This window comes from Cyclopterus lumpus, chromosome 7 (genome assembly GCF_009769545.1).
Source record: "Cyclopterus lumpus isolate fCycLum1 chromosome 7, fCycLum1.pri, whole genome shotgun sequence".
NCBI classification, from domain to species: Eukaryota; Metazoa; Chordata; class Actinopteri; order Perciformes; family Cyclopteridae; genus Cyclopterus; species Cyclopterus lumpus.
The window spans coordinates 9,481,084-9,505,815 of record NC_046972.1 but is presented as its reverse complement, the minus strand read 5'-3'; the positions used below and the strand labels follow the sequence as shown (position 1 = coordinate 9,505,815).

Here is a 24,732-nt window from a genome sequence, read left to right as displayed (position 1 = left end):
TAGATATGTTTAGGATTTTGTGAGTTTCTTTTAAAAATATATGAATTTTGCCTCTCTACCAACTGATTACCAACCGGTGTTGTTTTCACGTTGTGATTCTGTGTGTGAGTCATCATGGCCCAATGTGGTCCTGAAGACACCTACTGTATCGGGCGGTTGTGACTACTTCGCCAGGTGTTTATAGTCTGTCATCGCAGAGTTTGAAGATGAGTGCGGTCCGAGCAAGGGCGACTGAAGTATGGGGGTCAGGAAGTGGGGCACTAGACGCCCCTTGCCCGATCTGGCGTTACGACATCACAACAAGGTCTCTAATTATAGGTTTGCTTTCCTAACGACATATAGCCACTGTGTAGTGTCGCAATGTAAGCTTATTATTGTATTTTTGTAAAATTGTTTCCAGTGTAACCTGACCATATTTGGGAAGGTGGCCATCAGATCATCTGTCTTTATTGGTCATTCAGGCAAAGAAAGACAAGGCATATAACATAAGGGTTAGGGCTTACCTAAATTCTGAATACATAAATGGTCATGAGATGCTCCTAAACCTTTGCACTTGAAGATGAGTATCAAGGCCACATTTATTTCCTTGCTACCATTTGCAGTTTGAGCATGAACTTGAAATGAAATGTGTCATTTACGATTGAGATGGATATAAACTGATAAAAAAAAGGGAAATACGTATACAAAGATACTAACTTTTTAATTAAATGTCACAGTACTGGCCACAAGTGATCTGTTCACCGAAACCTATTGTAAGCTTATTTACTCCCCTAATGTGGCTTCGATAAAATGATTTTTGTTAACCACGACATCACCAGATAAACTATATCTGTCCTGTAGATGAGGGCCCATCCCTTAGCAGAACCAGGAGTTTCACTCTTTGCATCAACAGGTTGCCTGAATTCAAACTTTGGTGAGTCTCTGGCTCATGGCCCAGCCATCTATCATTATCATCCAAAGAGTGATGCAAATGATCTCTTTTCAAAGGAACTGTGTGGCCAAAGCTTAAGTCATGCAGAGCTTATTTGTGAGAGGATGTAGCATGTTAGCATAAACCAACGATACCTGGTTAAATTTATGAATAAATGTGGGTGCATTTGCTTGTGGCCGTGTGCTACAAGCAAATTCATCTTGACTTCCTCCCTGTCATCCACAAATAATCTCTCGAGTAAAACTTGTATTCAATAATAAAACCTTTCATTAGTCTTCAAAGAATTTCACTTTGACAGGCATTTATTATTGTGACACAGCTTTGAGCAGTTTAAGCCACTGTAAAAAAAAAAAAAAGGTTATCGAGGAGAAACCTTCTAATTGTTTGCCCACTGATCAAGGCCACATGTCTCTGTGTCAACTAGTGACAGTTTGCATAAAACCTTGCCTGACTTTCACACGTTATGTGTAATAATGTGTCCTCTTGAGTACTGGGCCTGTGTGCTAGAGGTCAAGAAGGTGAAATCAAAAGAGGGACAGACACAGAAAGGAACTTCCCAATCTGGGCCTTTGACGAGGCAAGAATTATCTTATCTTGCATATACAATATCTGGACACAGCAAAGTATGGACCACATCTGGGAAATGCTGCTTCCCTCCAACCCCCTTAAAGGAACTCTATGGTGAAGGCTGTGTGGAGGACGTAATACCGGGCCAGACTCAAACAAACAGCTCTCCGACATCACAAGCTAACATGGAGGGAACTGAGCCGAAATGGTGGCGGATAGCGGTGCAACTAACAGCGCTAACAACGACAACAGTGCTGATAGGGCCAACTGTGACACCAATAGTGTGTATCTGTACATAGCAACGATATGTCTGTGCTGCTATATTCTTGTTCAGAATGTCTTCTATAACTTATTTTAACCTCATCCCATTTGACCTGGCCATTTGCTGTAGACTGGGTTTAGATCTGTGGGACATACTTGGTTCCCTTCTAAACAAAGAGGTCTGGTCTAGTTAAGCTAACGTTCTTTATCCATCTCTCACATTTTAATGTGCAAACAAGACCATGTCGTGGAACCCTCGATATTGGCACTGGGTTAAAGCTGTTTCACACCCTGTCAATATGTTTACAGCTGGGATCCTATGACAGTCCCTGTCCGTGTGCTGATGAGGGAAGAGTTTGTAATATTGATGGAAGGAAGAATGAGATGCTACAACTCTGTCCATGTTACTATCCTATTGGGTAAATTCCCCTTTGTCCAACACCACTGGGTGCCACGCCTAACTGCTTTGACCTTCTTCAGGTCTTAGTCTTTCAATAGGGAAAGGGCCGCTAAACCAAACTAAAATGTTGCTAAATGATTAAGTATGATTATTTATGTATTATTTGTTTAACTGTGCCCTTTATCTAGTTTTGGGATTTCAATCTGGATCTGATCACATATGCAGAAATAGAGAACATTCGGGAAGGTTTACAAACCTGTTGTGGCACTGTAAATGGTGCATTTGTCATCTCGGCTAAAGGAAGGATCAAGTAGCACCATTTCATTCATATGTACTTGATCTTAATACTGTTCAACTCTGAGTAATCATTGCGGTGTCTGTGCAGCTTAGATATTTTTTGCATACTGATTTGTGTATTCTTCTCCAACCAATTACAGGTATTCATTTATGACATCTGCTGTCATGCATTTCCAAGTGCATGGAAATAAACACTGGGAGTTTGTGGTTATAAGCATCACATTGTTTAATAAAAGGTTGAGGGTGCAATAACATCAGATTGCTAAAAGGTCATTACAACAATGAAACATGTTCTTGCTTCTCTGTGTCTTCTGGGACCTTTTCTACATGCCTTGAGTCAATGCACTGTCCCAGCCTCAGAGTTTCAGCTGGATGGAGATTATTTGTTAGGTGGAGTTTTTGATATTCATCAAAGTGTCACCATGTATCATGACAGACCCGAAGCCATCGACTGCTCCAGGTGAGTTCCATAATATATCTGGGTAAATAACTGATCAATTTGAAACTAATGACAAACTCTTAAAGTAACATTTAAGATCCTAACTTTGAATGCTGTGTCAGTGGTAATGGATAGCCCCTCAACTTAATCCAATAATTGCTAAATTATCAACGTCACATTAAATCTAACTTTAGTCCTTGTTCCATAAAAATCCCCTTTCATAGTTTCCATATAATATGGTCAGAGGTCTGAAGACTAATAATGTTAACTGAAAGTTAATCCTATTTTCCTGTTGTCCTTCCTCTGTTCTCAGTCAACCCTTGATTCTGTCAAGTTATCAGAAGTTTCAGTTGATGAGATTCTCTGTAGAGGAAATCAATAACTCCACAAACCTCCTGCCAAATGTCTCTCTGGGCTATGATATATTTGACCACTGCTCAGATACACACAGTTTTCCAGGCATTTTTAAACTCCTCTCAGTCGATGGCATGATCCAGCCTTGGGGCAAAGCACACAGGAATGTGTCCAAAGTGATGGCGGTGGTCGGCCCTTTTACGAGCACTCAGGTCCTGACTGTGGCCCCGCTGTTCATGATGGATCTCATTCCTATGGTAAGTTTGACAACTATTGTGTTTTAACATTCCCCGATAAAATCAGTCATTTAAACTAAGGTATTAACATTTTAAAAAATGTTTTTAATATTGAAACAACTTCAAATGTTACATTTGAGAATATATTGTTGCTGAAAATGATGACAATTTCTCTATCGCCCCTTTATCAGGTCAGTTATGGAGCTACCTACTCTGCCCTTGACAAGAAAGAAACATTTCCCTCTTTCCTACGAACAGTGCATTCCAATAAAAACATAATTGAAGTGGTTGTCAACATTGTGCAACACTTCAAATGGCGCTGGGTTGCTTTTCTTTACAGTGATAACGCTTTTGGTGAAGACGGACGAGATTTATTCACAAAGAGGATTAAAGATACAGAGATTTGCCTGGCATACACCGGAATACTCAACAACAATACAGATTACCCACTAATGTTCAAACAGATAGAGGCACAGAGGATACACATCATCGTTGGTTTTGTTCCAAAAATAACTGCTGAAACTCTCATTATATCAGCAATAAAACTAAATGTCACCAACAAAGTGTGGATAGCTGGGGACAACTGGTCCTTAAACAAAAGGCTTCGCAAAGAGAAAGGAATCCAAAATATTGGAACTGTCCTTGGAGTGTCTCAGCCAGTGGTGACAATACCTGGTTTCAGTGATTTTATTTATTCTTCCAAAAACCAGACTCATTGTAAAAATGCAGAACAAAATGCGTTTTGTAATCAGGTTTGCAACTACTGCAGCAGCTTGAGTGCAGAAGAAATCCTCACTGTGGACCCATCTTATAATTTTCCTGTTTATTCTGCTGTATATGCCATCGCTCATGCCTTACACAACACCTTGCGATGTGGAGTTGATGAATGTAATGGCAATATTACAGTGCACCCATATATGGTAAGTTTTATAATTTTTCACATTTATATTTATAACAGCTTTAACCGATAGAATGATGGAAGTCTATCATAATTTTAAATATTGGCCACTTGTGTTTTGTCATCACATATGTAAAACTAAAAGTATATTTACAGTTTCCTGGCATTTGAATCTCAGGAAAGACATTTGAGAGACAGGAATAGTCTACAATGTACCGAATAAATTCCAATGAGAAAGAGCAGCTGGCCTTATTTTAACAACTTATTTGATCAGTGTGAAATCAAATCAAGTAATGGTCATTTTAACTTTGTGTACCCACATCAGGTTCTAGCAGAGCTGAAGAAGTCAAACTTTACACTTTTAAATCAACGTATCAAATTCTATGAGAATGGTGACCCAGAGTTCGGCTCCTATTATATAGTTTTCTGGAACCACAGTGGTGATGCAGAGAAGATTGGCTCCTATAGATTTCACCCATCAGTCCATTTTTATATCAACAACACCAACATTCAGTGGTACACAGAAGGAGAAGTAAGTCAAATTGTTCTCATTATGGGTGGTGTTGAGACTTAAAAAAGTATGATGATTAAAATGCATTGTTTTCTCTTTCCTCCCTTCTACATGGGTGTGTGCATGTGTATGCAAAACAAAGAATTGTTAACAACAATGACAGTGGATAATCAAGGAAATAAGCAGGGCGTGGTGGTTGAGTGCCAGGATGTTGTCACTGAACAAATACTGTTGAGAAATGTAAAGGTTGTAAATACTGTTGTGACAGTCACTCCCCTTTTGTTTACCTCCATCACTCACAGTATTCTCTTTTCTTCCCTTATCTAAAATTGTTGTGTACAGGTGCCTACTTCACTGTGTTCCCCGGAATGTGATGTCGGATTTGCAAAAGAAGAAGATGGAATCCACAAATGCTGCTTCAATTGTCAAATCTGTTCAAATGGAACTTACATCAACATCACAGGTGAGATGAAGAACATTAGTAAAAACAGTGGCCATGATTAGAGGTAATTACAGATTTGTGTGAAGCATTTTTTCCGATAGGGTTTAATTGTATGTTAGTTGGACAGATCTGTATAGGATTTGATCTCCACTCCTCTGACCAATGAAATTACATCTAATCTAAACCCTAATAAGTAAAAGATGACTTTGAAAGGTTTTGCTTTTTCCTTATGGATCACATGGACTATGTCCTTTTATCTTGAGGTGACTGTGCCTCAGTGGTAGAGCAGGTAGAGCCGGTCGGTCCATCCTACAATCATAGGATCGTCAGTTTGATCCCCGGCGCCGTTAGTCCATGGCGATGTGTTCTTGAGCAAGACACACAAAAATTGCTCCTGCAGGCTGTGCATGCGGTTTATAAATGTGTGCGAATGGATGAATGATGACATGTAATGTTATAGGGCTGTGTAGGGCTTTGGGTGGTAAGAAGACTAAAAGCTATAGTCTGTGTACCATCATGCAACATCCTTGACTTTAACAGAGGATCCCTACATTATTGCAGGTAAACGTATAAAAAAGTGTAAAAGAGGAAAAAGTGTAACGACCTCAGCCGTCTGATATTTTGTGTCAACCGTAATTTTAGCTCAGTAACCTTAACTTTGTTGTAAATCTATCCTTCTCTCATGTTGAACAGAGGATTCCTACAAGTGCATCAACTGTAAGGAAACTGAATGGTCTGCACCAGGAAGTACATCATGTAATCTGCGGGTGGTGGAGTACGTCCCATTCACAGACAGCGGGGCTATAATGATCATGGTCGGAGCCTGGGTCTTGGTGGGCCTCACACTAGCCATGTCCGCTCTCTTTGCCATCAACTACAATACACCTGTTGTCAGATCTGCTGGGGGACCAATGTGCTTCCTAATTTTTAGCTGCCTTAGTCTGTGTAGTCTCAGTGTGTTCTTTTACTTTGGTAAGCCAACCACTTCCTCTTGTATCTTAAGGTTCTTACCATTTCTCTTGTTTTACACGGTTTGTCTCGCATGTTTTGTGGTGCGCTCTTTTCAAATTGTTTGTGTTTTTAAAATGGCCGCCAAGTTCCCCAAGCTCCATAGTTGGTGGATGAAATATCATGGACAATGGCTGGTCATCACTGTGGCATTTGTTACTCAGGCACTCCTCCTTCTTTTTGGCTATGCTTTTGCCCCTCCCAAGCCCTACAATGACACACTCGAGTACCCAGACAAAATCATACTTGGTTGTGATATTAATCTTGTAACATCCTCTGGTCCTGTGATTTTACTTTTATCTTTGTGCTCTCTTTGCTTTATTTTCTCCTACATGGGAAAAGACCTCCCTAAAAATTACAATGAAGCCAAAGCAATAACTTTCTGCCTGCTGCTGCTGATCCTCACCTGGGTCATCTTTGCCACTGAGTACTTACTTTACCATGGCAAGTACATCCAAACACTCAACGCCCTGGCTGTACTCTCCAGTCTCTACTCCTTTCTGTTGTGGTATTTCTTCCCAAAATGCTACATCATCATTTTTCAACCCCACAGAAATACCAATGAGTACTTTCAAGGTCTCATACAGAATTATACCAAAACAATTAGCCAGTAGCAGCTTCTCTATAGACAGAAAAGCAGATGCGCCTCACGTCTTCTGTTAATAATTTTGCCTTTGAGAGTACATTTATAATCTCTGTCTTTATTACTTTTTCCAAGAGTTATAAACTAATGCTTTATGCTTTTTTTATTGTTTATTCTTATTTTGAGAACTATATAAATAAAAAAAAACTTGAAATGAGCAAGAACCACTTTGGTTTATTGGTTTACGCTGATGATGTCCAGCTCTACATCTCCACAAAAGCCATTACCACTACTACTCACTCCACTCTGACCAACTGCCTCACTGACATTAAATCATGGATGCAAACCAACTTTCTCAAACTCAACTGTGATAAATCGGATATGATCATCATCGGCCCCAAATCACTCACCAAAACCAGTCACAACTTCTGCCTCACCATTGACAACTCCACTCTGTCTCCCTCCCCTCACATTCGCAACCTCGGAGTCATGTTTGACAGCAACCTCTCATTTGAACATCACATCAAACAAATCACCAGAACCTCCTTCTTCCACCTAAAAAACATTGCCCGTCTCCGCCCATCTCTTTCCTCATCTGCTGCTGAAACTTTAATCCACGCCTTCATCACCTCCAGAATTGACTATTGCAATAGTATTCTTTATGGCACATCTTCCAAAATCCTAAACAAACTCCAATACATCCAGAACTCTGCTGCTCGCCTGCTCACCCACTCCCGTTCCCGTGATCACATCACCCCTGTTCTCCAGAGCCTTCACTGGCTCCCCGTCCCACAACGGATCCAATACAAAATCCTTCTCCTCACTCACAAAGCCCTCCATAATCAGGCCCCCTCCTACCTCACCGACCTGCTCCACCACCACACTCCATCCCGTCAGCTCCGCTCCTCTGATGCCGACCTCCTGTCCATCCCACATAGGACCAAGCACCAGACGTGGGGTGACAGAGCCTTCTCCATATCTGCCCCCTCCCTCTGGAACTCTCTCCCCAAAACTCATCCGAGACTGCACCGATCTTTCCTCATTCAAATCGCAAATCAAAACCCACCTGTTCAGAACTGCTTTTAATGTGTGATTGCGACTCAAAGTCCCTATTTATTTGTTTTATTTGTTTTTACCTGTATTTTAGCTATTCTTATTTATTTATTTTTAGCTTTTAGGATGTTTTAATTATGTGAAGTGTCTTTGAGTATTATGAAAAGCGCTATATAAATTAAATGTATTATTATTATTATTATTATTATTATGTTTGAAAGCAGAATCTCAGTGAATCATGACAGTAGACTGGAGCAAGCCATGGTGTCAGTCACAGAGAGACACTAGATACAGCATGAGCTTATGTTTTCATCTGAACCAGAATAAGATTACTTAATATAGAAGACCATTGGGCCTAAATATATTTTTCATTACTTTTGGGGAAAACACCAGTAACAATAAATAGTTACCTGATTATGTTACCTTGTTAACTTGTGATGTATAACAAAGGGGTGTGGTTACACAAATGCTAGTAAACATTGGTGAAATTTTCTGGAGTTTGTAGGTGTAAAGAGGACCACAACAGGAGGAGTTGAACAAGGTATCTAATCAATCTATAATTGTATTGAACTCGACCGAATGCGGTGCAATTCATTCAACATTGAAAGAAGTATCCATAAAACTGAAATGTATGAATGTGTTGGAGGACCCAAAGACTTCCTGGCGCGGTTGACTTTTTTCTTTGCACTTAAATACAAGAGAATGTGCCTATAATGTTATTAGCATATGGATTTTTAACGCGTAATACAACTGTACGATTAAATGTAAGCTATATTTTAAATGTGCTATAGTTATACTGCTTGATCTTAAATATACGTGTACGTCTTAAGTTTCCTCTATTGTCAATATTTTGTTATTCTTACTCCTAGTGTATCAAAGAATATGTGCTTATATTGTATATAAACATGTTGTAGTGTTGAATTCTTGCTTCGACATCTTTTGAAGTTATACACTATTAAACAGCCCCTGTGAAGTTGCTGTAACAACAATCTCACCACATGATGGCACCACTTCACAGTGATGCTGTCTACGGGCAAGACATGTTCCACCGTTATACTTCATTAATCATCTAATGTCATTATTCATCAAAATCAAAGTGTGATAATGAACATACACTACCGTTATGTCCCCCCGCTCTTTAAGCCATATTATCCATGAGAGCTTTCAAAACAATATAGATGATGTGAATTAAGCTTTGAATGCAAAATCAGCCTTAATAATATAAGTGAAGAACTATTGCATTGAGATTCATGTTTAATGGGTGCAAAGAGGTGGGGAGGGTGTTTTGCTGATTCATAACAGTATTCACAACAGTTTTAATATACATGTAATCGTTAATTCATACTGAACCAATACATTGGAGTGATAAATGAATACTCAGTAATGTATGCATTATTTTTGTTTTTGTCTGTGTCAGTTTGTTTCTGTACCCTTATGGACAAATTACAAGTCTCCATGTGTGGACGTATGAAGTGATAATTAAAATCCTTTCCAGCTTTGATGATGACTGCCATTATCTGTAATTTTATTGGCTCTGACATTTGTAAATTAAAAATTAACCCTGTGTTTAGGCACGTTGATTTGGAAATCGCTTACAATAAACTAAAGCAGTGGTTCTCAACTGGTCTGGCTGTGGGACCATCACCCCTGCGACCCAAATCGAGGAACATTTTCAACTTCTCAAATTGATTTCATGAAAAGATGGTGCAGTTTGAACCTGAGATACAGAGGTACAGAATATCACAATATGCACACAGAAACTAGTTAGAAATATTCCCTTTTAGTCAATTAAAAACCAAAAAGTGCATCTTAAGAACTCAATGTAATACAACAACATACATAACTATTCAGTAACTTCAGCTTTTTGTAACAGACTCAACATGCTTTCATGCACAAACATAAAATAAACAGTCCAACTACTGAGAAGCAGTTTAAAAAAGACTTGAATTATGTAACTTTTGCTCAGAATACTAATGAATGAATTAATGTTGTACATATTTTGGTTATCATAGATTCACTATGACAAACAATGGACAATAAATTAAATGTCTTGAGGAGCAGCTTCTATCCACAAATTCAAAATAATAATAATAATAATAATTCAAAAAGATTAAAATGTACAAAATTAACTTTTCTTCTGTTTACCTTATCAGTAAATACTGAAAAACATTGTGCTTTGAAGAAAATGAAGCAGCTCTTACTGTAACCGTCGGTGTAACACTGAGTTTGGAGGAATTAATAATGACAGAACTGGGAATAGTTTTGTTCCTGACTCTCAAAGTCTGGAGTTATGCTGTGATTAAGTCGATGCACAGACGCCTATGGATGCGAGTAATGCGCATGTCCGCCGGGCAGCGTGGAGGACGAGACTCGAAAACGTTTGCCTTATTCACGAATAATATTATGAACCATGACAGGAGGATGTTTGATGTTCCGGCGTTTGTCGGACTTCCGCAACATGTCCAAAGCATAAATAGTGGTTATGTCTTCGATAAGCCACTCCTCCTCTCTAACGCGAAGGTAGCATAAAGCGACGCGAAAATGTGCTTCGCTTTTGGTGTGAACGCAGCATTAATGAGTGTACATAGACCGCACTCCGCTGCATAACAAATCCGCTTCGAAATAAAAGCACACGCTTCTTTTTTTTAAAAAACATTTTATTTTGCACAGGCAACACCCGCGACCCCCTGAAATCGGGTCCGCGACACACTTTTGGGTTGCGAACCACCAGTTGAGAATCACTGAACTAAAGCATATTATCACCTGTGGAGCTGCCCCAGCAGGACTCTAACCGACAGTTGGTTCTTTTTCTATTTAACCTTCTTGTTCTGTCTTGGAAGTCCATTAGTTCGGTAACAATTACATATTAAGTTAGACTGCACCTTATTGGAACCATGATGACCCTGATAGATGTCTTTGGGGGACAGCAGTGACTCATTTGGAAGCACTAAAGGCCTCTACAGACAGTATGACCTAGTCAGGTGTTTTGTGTGCCACGGGTTGACCCTAAAGACCTTCTCTTCTATTAATTATTTGTTTACAGATCCAATCGAGACATGTTTTGTCTCAAATAATATCTGTGTCAGTGATTGCATGCCATGTCATTTATTTAGTCATTAATGTAATGTTTTTTTTCAACCATGCCCGTTGGCCAACATTAAGCTATTGTATTAGTTATTTCATAATTGTCAAACAATAAAACGGGCTATAATGCCCATGAAGCTAACGTGTTTTTGGTCATTTTTGACAGGTTAACTCACTGACAGTAGGTCATGGAGACAACGGGTGCGTCAGTAACGCTGACCTGAGTGCTGTCGGTCGACCACTTTCTGCCTCCATTTGAAAGTCAGTGTCACGCTGTGACACAGTTAGGCTGGGGCGCCCAACAAAGTGAAACGGAAAGAGCCTTGCAGCAGGGGGTATGTGACAATTCCAGAGGGGTAAATTGCCATTTTGTTGTGGCTATTCAGTTTCCTGGCAAGGAGAAGGGGAGGATGGACCGTGAAACTAGGAACGAATTGGTAAATGCTGCCACTTAGCATGGCATATGGCGCGTTTGGAGAGTTGAACGCTGACACCAACAAATTGACGATTTCATACCAATTTCAGAGTTACATTCGCCACACACGATGTCACGAGGAAATTCAACCCATTCCTCAAATGGGCAGGAGTTGAAGATTTGTGTAATCACGTGTTAGTTTTGTGATTAAACACTATTTAAAGATGTCAGGGTTATAAATCCTAATTAATCTAAATATTGAAAAAACGTACACTATCGCATCATTTTTGCATCATTTTTGCATTCAATAATTGATTAATTTAATTTGTATCTTTTATTTTCGTTATTTTGTTCAAGCCAATGGAGGTGGCATTTCTGCTGAGCGCACACATTTTCGGTTTTACAAAATATGGAGCGAGGAAAATCGGAGGAACGCCCACTGGCTTTTCACTTGTACCTTTCAATTTTCCACTTTGGTCAGATAAAGGGGAAAAGCCTGGGAACAAACTGGGCCAGCAACTCTTCCTTCCTTTGACGCTTAAAGCAAAAACACACTTTAAGTGCCATTTGTGTGTGTTGGCCATATGGGATTCGCCTTTAAAATTGTCTCTCTTTTTTTTAGAGAAAGACTACACGTTCAGGCTGGTGTTGAGATATCTGGACTCCTATTTTCCCAAACTTTAGCAATTTCTTTAAAACACTACTAAAACATGTTGGTCCTGTCGATAAGAATATCAATTTGATTTTCAACAAAGAGAATATTTATTGACCAAATGAATTCGTGTTTGAGTGAACGGAATATCTTTTCACTGTCAATACAGTCGGGTCGCTTACAGCAATGACAATTAGTTGGGTTCATTTTTAGCCTGTTTGCTATTGTTCAAAACTAACGATGGATGAGGCTGTGTGTAAGAGATGGATCTAACCAATATAACTATATGTGTAAATTATAAATCCATCAAACCGAAACTCAAAGGCGGTGACGTGTACTACATTCAGACAACATTACTATTTCAGTGCACGGAGAAACATTAATATTGTAAATAAATAAGCCTAATTTAGGAAGACGACAGTGTCGATCCATCAGGAGTGAGAGTCAGCACTGAGGGAATATGGCACAGAGAAAAGGCTAAATACTTTCCTGAGAGGTTTGTTTTGTATATGCTTCTATACTCTAAAACAAAATGCTTAATTCCAACGTTGGTCATATGCCTAACTGTTGTTTTACGCACGGCTAAGTGCGGTGCGCTAAAAGGGTGCTTGGTTATTCTCATTCAAATCTTGCTCAAGTGGTTCAGAGTAATGGCAGATGTTTTGCAATTCAAGGCGCATCAATACCCATGCGCTTTAGTTTTGAACAATGGCGCTCTCCTTTTGTTAGGCACTTGTCTCTTTCAGTTCAGAGCTCGACAAAGGCTTCATCCTCCAGCGAGTTATAAAGTTACTTTCCAGCCAGTTCATTTCGGTCCTTGAGAAAACCTTAAGCGATGTTAATGTGCACCTCTAGTCTTTTCATGCGGTAACCCCGGCACACACAGGCAAACAGCGTCCATTGTGTTCCCAAACCAAAGTAAGAAGTCTTTAAATAACCCGAGGACCAGTCTATAGAAATTCATGACGCTATTTCTATTTGATGTTTGATCAGAGCCTCGTCAACAGGTCCGTCGCGTGGCTTTTCAGAAAGTCCTGTATATATTTCTAATATTTTTGCAGTGCACCTGTTCATGTACCTGCTCCTTTTACTGTGACCTTGTTACTCACAATGAGCGTGTTGGTCACACCAGGGCTGCATCGGGTCCATTTGAATGGAAGGCGGTACATCGATTTGCTCCGCTCACGATGCGCCAAGTTATGGGCCAGTGTTTGCATATTTTAACAGCGCGACATGGTATAGCCTTTTAATGCAATTTACCACAACGTAGTAACGCAGCACAGGCATTTTTTAATTATTAGAACATTAATGAAGTGATGACATCAGATAACGTTAATGTATGCTTTTTATTTTGCCGAAAGTTTACACTAACCACCCATGTTGCTAAAACACAGTAGCCTATATTATTTGTAATCTAGATTATTGGTAGAAATGATCATCTTCTGTTTTTTTTAAAAAAGTATCCGAATCGGCAGATCTCTGCATTTCTGCATATAGGTATCGGCCTAACCATTGGTTTGCAAATGTCTCAGTTTCCCTGGGAAGAACATAGTTTATTGCAGTAATTGCATAATTGCTTCACTAATTGTTGTTAACAAGTTCCCCAATAGTCCAATTATTATAGCAGCATTGTCAGGTCCCCGCCGGCATGTATCCATGACAAAGGTTCGATAGGGTTAATGAATGACCTGGGGCTGAAAAGTGAAAGTGGAGCGAGAGCCCGCGGGTCCTTTTATAAACATACACTTAACTTGTCATTTAATGGCACTTGCATTATTATGTCCACTTGGGACACAAGTTTCTCGTTGCGCCATTCTTATGGATAGATGATGACGACTCTTGAGATAAGTGAGGTTGGAGGGAAACGGTTTTAAAGCCTGGCTGCATTCCTTCACTGTAGACCCCAGAGAGCCAACACTAATTGAAATTATACCGAATAATCAGCGGTGAAATCTCTACTCTGCGGCACAGAATAACCAAACAGGCGACTGGTGCGATGCCTTCATGCTAAAATCAAAGCTGTGTTAAATCCAAGCGTGAAAACGCAGATAATGTAGCGTCCAGAGAGGATAAAAGACACCAGAAAGCTGACTTACACCAGAGCACCTCGTGCAACTTTCATACTGATTAAATGCTTCACAACACAATTGTGGCTCGCAAGTTCTCGGTAAATGTTACGCAATTAGTGGCTGACACACGCCTGCCATGCCTGTGCTTCAATAGTCCATTTTAATTATATTTTCGCTATGCACTTCAGACTTTAGTTCTTCGAGACTAACAATATAGTCCTAACTATTGAAACAAAAAATATATATTTTTACAAATATGTCGTGCAATTTAATAAACGACAATATTCTGCAGCATAGTGCAGTTTGAGCTAGAACATTGGGTGGCGTTTTGTGACAATCAAATGAAACGTAGTCTATATTTATCTTGTCATAGCGGAATGAAGAGAAGAGCTGTGTTGGTTCACGTTAGAAGTGGAGGGAATCTTTTGATGCGCACACGTTTGTGGTCACAAAGCATGCCAAAAGAAAAGATCAATGGAGCACGACTATAAACTGGCCTCTTTTCATGCATGCGCGCTCTCCCCAGAGTGAATACAAATGCCCCTCCTTGAGCACACGCATTGTGTACCGGATCAGGCTGGAAGACGTGGGCAATGTAAGAAAGGTTTTCTCAGTGTCGTCAAAACGCAGCATCTAAACTGACTTTCTGCCATCTGGAAATACTCAAGTAAGCCCAAATCGCACATCTATAGAGTTACTTAGGGCTATAATGATCGCATTTACCTTACAGACACTGCTACAGCCAACATATCGAGCATCCCATAAATTGGTATAGCCTTAATTCAACCCCATTTATATGTTCATAGGTCCTGTGTGTGAGCACAAGATGTGCAGTCTAGTCAATACGTTGTTTCAGCTGGTATGACTTTCCCAAGCCTTCACTCCTTTCAGGGAGCAGTGTGGAAAATCGGGAGGCGAAGGACCGAGGACAAGGGGCGGCCCGCGATTCTCCTCGGTGCCTCACCGCGCCTGGTATATGAAGACAAAAACTGGCGACGCACAATAGTCTACAAATCCTTAAGTAACAACAATTTAGCAACATTTCTTGTGGTCTTCGAGTCACAAGAGAGCCCCTTTAGCGTTTAATGTGTAAAAAAAAGAAAAGCACTGTTGCCTTAAAAAGTATAGTTTAACTGTTGTAATAACATGTTGCAGGTGTAACACTTTTACTACAAGTGGCCACCAGATAATCGAAATGTTGTGGGGACACGCAGGGAATTACCACGGTGCTGCCTTCGACCTGGTGGCGTGAAACTCACATATAAAAGATTGAATACAGGAGTCAATAGTGCCCACAGCATGCTCGCCAAGCAGAACCATTATGATTACCCATTATGTTTATGATTTTTACGCTTCTCCTAGCTTTTTGCCCCACACGTTGTTTCTCGGCTGGCACTTGTATGTCAATTTCGAAACTTAGTGGTCTGTGTATGTTTTGTGTTTAACTGACTTCAAAATAATCCCAATAGCTATAGATAAATAGACAGACAGAGTACTTTCTTTCCCAAAGGGACGCCGTGTTTATGCATAACATATACATGGTGGTGTCTGACTATTCCTCTGCTACTTGTCTGCAAGGCCTGCATTTGTTATCAATATTTTTTTTAGTGCATTCAAAGAATTGTAGAATAAATACATTACGAAGAAGGAGTGGAATTCCAAAACATTCAACAATTTACAATATATACTTCAAACGGCGCAGAATTGCACTTTTCTGTGGGGCATCTAAGCCTCTAGTTGGTTTTGCCTGTCAAATGACGCCAGTGTTACTCATTTGAGCGCAAGAGACAGGCGGGACTGTTTGCATTGAGATGTTAAGTGGGTGTCTCTATAAAAATCCACTCAGGGTCAACTCCTTCATTCGTGCGCCAAAGAGGAAAAGAGATTAACTTCAAGGAAACCAGGAATAACAGAATGGTGGCGACGACAGACTGTGTAGACAAGTCCAAACCCATCGCTGGAAACAAGGTGTTTATAAGAACTTATGAAGAGAAACATGATTCAAAAACCGATAATTAAATACCACGGCATTATAGAAGTTTCTTGTATGGAATATTAATTTTACCAGCTGTTTTATTTCTTCATGTTACAGGTATCCAAGCCACTCATGGAAAAGAAACGAAGAGCTCGCATAAACAAATGTTTGGACCAGTTAAAATCTCTCCTGGAGAGCTACTACAGCACTAGTGTAAGTATGCAGAGTGTACCTTCGGAATTTTAAACACATACTGTATATATTTTTACCTGGGACCAGTTAATTAATGTTTAAGTAATGATACTATAATTACTACAGGAACATGGCATGAAATCTCTTCTCTTTATTTTCAGATTCGAAAGCGCAAACTGGAAAAGGCCGACATCCTGGAACTTACTGTGAAACATCTAAGGAACCTCCAAAAGATCCAGAGCTGTAAGTTATAACCTCATGTTGACCAGTAGACCAGACCATCAGACCAGCTTTACGCACAACGTTATATATGTTGTCTTACCTTTGGATGTGTTGACTTTACTTTCAGGCACTGCTGCTGCTTCAGAGTTTTCTGACTATCAAAGTGGTTTCAGCTGCTGCCTGGCAAACGTCAACCAGTACCTGCTGATGGCAGACAACTTAAACGGGAGCGACCGCTGGATGTTATCGCAGCTCTCCAGTAAACTCTGCCGCTCTCGTGGGCGAGAGGAAGTCTTCAGCACCATGGACAGCGGTCCGGACGGAGCGGAGACTCGGGAAGAAGTGCGGAGGGTTCTTCCCCCCGCAGCTGGACCCGAGGACAGAAAAACGGCTAAATCTAAAACTTTAAAAGCCCACCGCGCGAGCACGTCTTCCTTAATACCGAATGGAGACGCTGGGACCAAACAGGCGGCTCCCAAACTAAATACTCTCGAACAAAGTTCGAGTAACAAGAAGCTTCACCCCGCCAGTCACAGGGATGAAGTTGCAAACACTCAGCGCAATGTGTGGCGGCCTTGGTGAAGCTGTTGATGTGTCCGATTGAATGTTCATAATTGCACTGTATAGATTGCCACAATATGCTATTATAGGTTATACAATGTATATATATTATTTTTAATGCTCTTAATAAAATGAACGACGGAAATAATGTGTTGTCTTGTTTGTTGAAGCTGGTATAGATAATTACCTTCCACGTATATGAAAAGGGGTCGTTTACATATGCGGCGGATTTAGCTGATCTCAGACAGATGTCTACGTCATATTGATATAAAGAAAGACTGTGGGTACCTGTAGGCCTATAAGAAACTAAAAAGAATGGAAACTGAAAGAAAATGATATAACTGGACTTTGGAGCCTCAAAACACTAAAAATGTTTCATTTTTCCTATGGTGAAAGTATAGATGTGGGTACGGAATTAAAACGAAATCTTACATTTATAAATTTGTGTTGAACATTTGATAAACCACTATATGAACACTGAGTTGGTGCTATCTTTTCAAACTTAATGTGTCACTTTTTGCAATACATCGAATGTATTCACAATAATGGATAACACTTAATAACAAGGCTACGAATCATATAATTAAGTATAATGCTTAACTGCAAGCCTCGTGATAATTTATTGCATTACTTATTGCAGGACGTATCATTATACTCACCAAATTATCAAGTCGATATGTGCTGGGATACTTCACACTTAATATATCATCAATTATTGAATGTTAATTCATACCTCATGCATTAATTGTTATGCGACCAAAATAGCTGGAATACAGTGACATATAAATGAATTGCTCACCTTTGAAAGCAGAACAGTTTTATATTAAGCATTGTATCATTCCATTTGCCAAGTGGCATCAATTAATGAAATTAAACTCGTCATCCAGAGTTTCACAAAACTAGTTCAATAATTATTTCATCTAGCAAACAAAAAAAAAGAAAGAACAATGCCCTATAGTTGTTTTGGTTGTTGTTCAAAGAAGTGGAGTTTAGCGGGTCAGAGAATAATGCACTGAACAAAAATCATCGAGCAGGTGCCAATTGATCAATTAGAGGAAAATGGACTGTAACCAATACTTTACATTATAAGACTACTGTTTTATTAAGGCAATACTCACGTATTTCGACACGTAGTGTTGTGGAGTTGACGTATAAAAAAGAGAAGAGTGGGGGTTTGATTGTCAGTTCTTCCATTCTTCTCTGGTTTCACACATAAGTACCGAAACAGTGGCGGGCAAATCAGATGCTTGTCGGACAGCACAACAATTTTCTGCTCCAGGCTGTAATTACACGCCGTGCACCCTTCGCTGTTTCCTCCGGAATTAAATATACATCGTTTTAATTGTTTTCCAGGCGTCCTGAATCGCAATTTAGAATATATTTAGCCTCCAATAGTCCCACACAACCTCGGAGGCTGGTACCTGCAGTGCCAGACCAAATGTATATAATTACACTTAAAGTCGTCCTGTGAATGCATGTACAGGTTTAACTAACGTGTGTTTGTTTGTTTGTTGTTGTTTTTAGACAAAAGACCCACAAAGTATATCAGTGCACTATTCTGCAGTGTCTCATGAAAATCAAATGGATATTTCTGGATAAACCACAACTGACTTTTGTGTTTTTGTAAAGTAGCCCAGTAGTGGTATTTGTTTGTATACTGAAATAGTATTTGTACGTCTTCTGTTTTTTTATAGTTATGATATAGTGAATAGCCTGAATTCGGCCTATAGGCCGAATGCATGTTGGCTATATTCACTCTACAAGAGACGGTGTTGACCCATAATACTGATCGCAAATGAACTTTTTGGGCTACAAGCCATATGCGCGAGACAGCAAACCTGTCGATCAGAAAGCTCTTTTAAAGTGCCCCATAGTTTTCTTCCGCTGCTTTGGCAGGGATGTCATAAAGTGTCTCCCCATTCTTAAGGGGAAGGATGGCACCTTACAGCGAAGAGAATCGCAGAAACGCCCACATCTCTTTCAGATGGTACATGCTGAAAAGACACTGCTGCCCACTGAAAGAGGGGTGCTCCGATGCAGTAGGCATACGAAGGACAACAAAAAGTACACACTGCCCATGGTTCAAGTTTTTCTTTTGCCTGCAAAATAACAAGTATACTCAGAGCTCCAGGCCCCCTTACGGCACATGTTTGAAATGCTCTTTGTTTGGTCTTACCGGCTCATAAAACCCGTCTGTAAATCGTCTTCATACTTTCACAAAGTCAAAGCTACTCTTTTGATGAGACCAAACAGAGGCCCGTGACACAAAACAAGTTTGTGTTAGCCAATAATGGAAATGCCACGTGACTTCCAAACTGAATGCCCGTAAACTTTTTCTAAGAATTTCTATGAACTCTTCTCGGCATTGTTTAAGTAAGCTAGTTTGGTTTGGCACTATAATGGCGACGCATATTAGAGCTGAGAACCGAAGGGAGGGAGATAATAAGTTATTAGCATTAGACTGGGCCCAGTGGAGCGCTCTTAAGAGAGCAGACGTGGATGAAGTGCGCTGCAGGCCCCTCCTCTCTCTGCGATGACAGGTTCTCTCATACAGTAACAGTTGATCACTCGGGCGATGGCAATTGGGACCGTTTTGAATGTCTTTCTTGGCATAAATCAAACCACATTCACGGCGGTCCGTGTACGTTCTGGTTGTTTGTTTTATAGTTTAGTCAAAAATACAGAAATACTATGTATTTCGTCTTTTTTTCGTCTGAATCCAAAAACGAAAATACGTGAGAACCAAAATCAAATAACAAGCCGATTTAGTTTTTGCAAATCCTTCTTTTGTTTTTGCTTTTGAAGAGAGACGGAAGTACTAGTATTTCAAAATAAAAGTAATAAAAGCAAGGCAATAGAATAATATACGTGATATAGTTTAATCAAAACAATTTTTTCAACAAACTGCAATACATCCAGAATTCAGCTGCTCGTATCCTCTCCCACCGCACCAGAGATCACATGACCCGAGTCTTTCGAAACCTCCACTCGTTCCCCATATCCAGTTCAAGATTCTCCTCACCTACAAAGCCCTTCACAACCTCACCCTCCACCGTCTGGCCTCCTGCACTGACACACTTCCACCAGCAACCTCAGATCTGCAGACACCAACCTCCTTACTGGACACTCTGTCCAGGCAATGGACCTGGGGGGGACAGGGCCTTCTCCATTGCTGCCCCCTCCCTCTGGAACTCTCTTCCCCATCACCTCAGACATTCTTCATCACTCATCACTTTCAAAACAGCACTTAAAACCCATTTATTTAAATCTGCTTTTAACCTGTGATGCTAGTTCATTATTTTTTTATTTTGTTTCTCACTATTGTTATTTTTCTTGTTTTGTTGTTGCTTCTATTGTTTGTCTTCACCATGTAAAGAGTCTTAAGTACCTTTTAAAGCGCTATACAAATAAAATGTATTATTATTATTATTATTAGGCCTGCTGCTTTTGCTGCTGTTAAAGACTACTGTGTTGCTGAGGTGCTTACGTCTCAATCAGGGGATTGGAGATTTTCCCTGTTCGCTTGCACAAGATATCTGTCATGGTCCCCTGTTTGTCCTGTGTGTGTGTGTGTGTGTCTGCCCGGGTGTGCCCCCCCCCCTGATGCCTGGTGAGCCGGTCTCGCGTTGCCCCCCGCCCCCTACTGCCAATCAACCCACACACATGAAACCCATTCCCTCATCAAGCCCCACAGCATATATCTACCAGTTCTCGCTTAACTCCTCGCCAGATCGTGAGTTCACATTCCTGGAACGACTATGGCCTCTTGGATTTTCAGTATGTTCTTGTCTATAAACTTGTGCTTTCCCAGCCACAGCCTCTCTGCTCCCCCAGAACTCTCCTGGAGAACTGCCTAGCCACCCTAACCGGCCACCAGCCCGCAGAGGACGCCATCATGGATCCCACACCTCTTCCGTCTCTGGCCTTGTAATAAATATAATTGTGTCAGCCATAAATATAATGGGACAGCCAACTCGCAGGAGTTGCCGGGAGGTCTGGAGAGACACCCGCGCCACCCTACTCTGGTCAGCCGACAGCAAGGAGATCTTTTCATCCTGCGTCTTTACACAAGCTGAAGATCAGATCCCAATGTCTCATCTGACGGCAACAATGTTGAGGGAGTTTCGGAGGTCCCATCTCTGTCTGAGTTTCCTGTGTCATTCTCACACAGGAACAACGTGTTGATTCTTTGAAAGAAATATTTGAGTGTGAGATAAATGATAATAAATCTGATGAATTTCCTTCGCCACGCATGGATAATTGTAGGGTCTGCAGAGTTTGTGAAATTTGCTTGGTTGTCTGAATGTCGGAGAGCTTTGATCTTTGTTATGCTCTTGTTTTGATCAAGTGTTCATGCTCCAAGTAGATGCCAGCCAGGTGGGAAGCAGGGGCCGTCTTGCTTCACGGTGCCGACCAAAGCTGGTGAGGCCAGTCTAAAAAGTTTAATGATTACCAGAGAAATTACCCTGTTATTGAAAAGGAGGCTTTGTCGGTCATTTGGGCCCTGCAACATTTGAATGTGTATGCCGGAACCGGAGGGTTGTTTTGGTGTATACAGATCTTAATCCTCTGACCTTTTTACTTTCCATCAGACACCCAAACCAGAGGCTGACAAGGTGGTCGGTGTTCCTTCAGGATACAATCTTGACATTAGACATAGGTGAACAGACAACATAATTGCTGATGCGGTATCACGCACAACTCTGCATTGATTAGTCACCAATAACTGTCAAACTTGATATATTGCCATGTTGAATTGATTTATGTACTGTTCTTCTTAAATAGCTTCTCGGGTAACAGAGTTGCTGATGATGGGATGAGGAGCTCACTTTTCTATTCAGTTTATTTGTATAGCCCAATATCACAAATTACAAATTTGCCTCAGAGGGCTTTACAATCTGTACACATCCCTGTCCCAGGACCTCACATCGGATTCTCACTATTTTTACAACAATCAGTCGATTGATGGAGAATATAAATCTGCAGATTAATCCATAATAAAAAGAATCACTATAATAGTTAAATATTAGCTCCATCTTATCCAACAGTAAAATCCTGCTTTTACATTACTAATAATCTAATGATGTATTATATAATTGTACTAAATCCAAGTGGTTAATGTTATACTTTTAATACATATATTTTCATCATTATACTGGCATACTCTTATTTAAATAACATATTCAATGCAGGACTTTTACTAATTCATTTTACAGTGTGGTAATAGTACTTTTACTTCAACGCTATAAGACTCAAAACAAGTTGCTCGGCTTGTCACAAGTTAAACATGACACAAACCCAAACATTCTACTTGGCCTCTTTTGATTGGTTACCTGTTTTAGAGTTGACTCATTTTGAGATTATTGTGATGTTTAAAACACCAGATGGAAATGGCTGCTATCCGACAGTGTTGGCTCAGAGGCAGATCTCTCTGCTGCTCCTAAATCCTAGATCGAGACCACATTTGAGGGCCTCAGCTGTAAGGGCTGAGTACTTTAAATCGCCTCTAGAAACCTCTTAAATACACATTTTATTTACATTTGATGGGTTTCCTGTTCTATAGTGTCTTATATATTTCATTTGTTAATTTCAATCTTCACTTATATATTTTTTTTTCAAGACCATTGACGTCAATATTATATATTTGTATACCATGTGTATTTTACTTTAATAGAAGAAAGAAAAAAATTAAATTTCAAACTCAAGTTTATTTTCACTATTCAATGTTACATGTTCTGAATAATCTGACCCAGCTCTCTAAGAAGATGATGAAAAACTCCCAAAAATCCTGATGGCACACGGAACACAATCTGCCTTGTCCCTCGCTGCAAGGTGGTTTCCCGAGCCAGGGACGAGAGCTGTAAGGGACCCAGCCTCGTCCCCAATATGCATATAGAATATGCATCTTTGAGGACATCTCCCTCCGCCAGAGACGATCTTCACCATAAGAGCACTGCTTGAGGCACAATGAAATTCAGATGGCGGATACATTTGGGACTATTTCTTGCAAATGAATGACTTTATCATCCCATAAAATATTCTCCCTCGGATATTTTGTATGTCTTCATGTCTTTCTTCATTTCACCTCCACTTTTATTTGTTTACACTTCAACTGAGTCATGGAGTCATGTGATGCTGCTTCGTCTATGATCTGTTCCTGTGTTCGCACTGTAGAGGACATAGTCGGATTATATTTTACGAAAGAAAGAAATCTGGTTCTGGTGATTATGACGAAGTTAAAGGGCTCAATCATGATTTCTAAAACAGATTTCTGGATGTGTATCCTAAATGGTTATTGGCCATAACATGTCAGTAACATGTTGTATAATCGGTTCTCTCTCCCTTGGAATTTTGCCCAATATATTTCTCTTTCATTTGCATGTGGGCTGAAGTTTTAGAGCTGATGTTGAGTAACTCTAGAGGGGGAACCCATACCTAATATTGTAAGCACCTCTAGCAGAGCCATGTAAGGACTGAACTGCAGCTATCCAAAGATTTCTCCATAAATAACTTATTATTACTACAACACAAGAAATGCCTTATAAAAGTTAAGTACAAAAACACCCCACTAGGTGTCATTGTCCAATCTTCTATATATATTTTTTTAAGCTGATATTACATTCCATCATAATAGTTTATTCATGGATTATCTGTACCAAATAATACACAACCTATTTCCCCTTAATTTCACAAAATACATTTACATCATCCTTTGTTAAAAATGAGTTGCAGCGATGTCAGTAGCTTTCGTTCGCAGTCAGACAGCTGCTGGAGAAATCCCGTGTTTGTTTGGTCTCACGTTGGGTTTACATTTAACCACGTATGTATACTTCCAGGTCTCCTGAAAAAAAAGTCACACCATTAAAATGATAAACTGCAAAATACGCATGTTATATTTCATATGTACATGCTCTCTTTTCGTGATCAACAACAATCCCATTCAAAGAGTTCGTTCTTTTGAGAAGAATGATACTCTCACATTCGGCTGCTAAACTGTTTATTGCAACTGATATTTGATGTGTATTAGTTTGCAACATAGTTATATACAACATGTATTACTGTATTTTGTCTTTTTTTATGTCGATTCAGAAGCAAACCTAAAAGGCTGTATGTCACAGAACACTGTAAATGGTAAACGATCAACGTAAAGTATATATTCATCTGTATTTAATTAAATAATAAATGCTATCGTATTGTAAAACTCGTTCTGCGTGTAAATTGATCAAAGTATCAACATATATGTCGCCAATTGTATTAGGTAGCTGGTTACCATAAACAATCTCCGAAATATACCTTCTCCCACGTTATTCGGAAAATCGTTATAAATGCCCCTCAAAAATGTGAAGGAATTGTGTGCACAGACAAACAACAACAACAAAATCAGTTTGTCAAAACACGGTCGCCAATGGTTTTTGTTAACGTTTGGCGCGGTGCAACTCTTAGAGAAGGAAGTTGGACTTTTCAACAGAGAACAATTCCGAACTCTGAATTGTCTGGAACTGGAGATTTTGGGAATTAAAAAGCTTGTAATGTTACAATGTTACACGAAAGATACTCATGCCGACAGGAAGTGAAAAAGAGT

General features: G+C 39.9%; 2 protein-coding genes across 2 annotated transcripts; both read left to right on the top strand.

Moving 5' to 3' along the window:
* The first annotated feature begins 2,737 nt into the window (after nucleotides 1-2,737).
* On the top strand, nucleotides 2,738-6,958 carry LOC117733620 (taste receptor type 1 member 1). The gene is made up of 6 exons (XM_034537400.1): nucleotides 2,738-2,916; nucleotides 3,209-3,506; nucleotides 3,677-4,405; nucleotides 4,709-4,915; nucleotides 5,237-5,357; nucleotides 6,030-6,958. The coding sequence occupies exons 1-6, from the start codon at nucleotides 2,738-2,740 to the stop codon at nucleotides 6,956-6,958; spliced, it is 2,463 nt and encodes an 820-aa protein (XP_034393291.1).
* A 9,047-nt stretch (nucleotides 6,959-16,005) lies between these two features.
* Nucleotides 16,006-17,171, top strand: her3 (hairy-related 3). Its single transcript, XM_034538371.1, has 4 exons — nucleotides 16,006-16,168; nucleotides 16,293-16,388; nucleotides 16,529-16,610; nucleotides 16,717-17,171. The coding sequence occupies exons 1-4, from the start codon at nucleotides 16,115-16,117 to the stop codon at nucleotides 17,169-17,171; spliced, it is 687 nt and encodes a 228-aa protein (XP_034394262.1). The 5' UTR covers nucleotides 16,006-16,114.
* The last annotated feature ends 7,561 nt before the right edge of the window (nucleotides 17,172-24,732 follow it).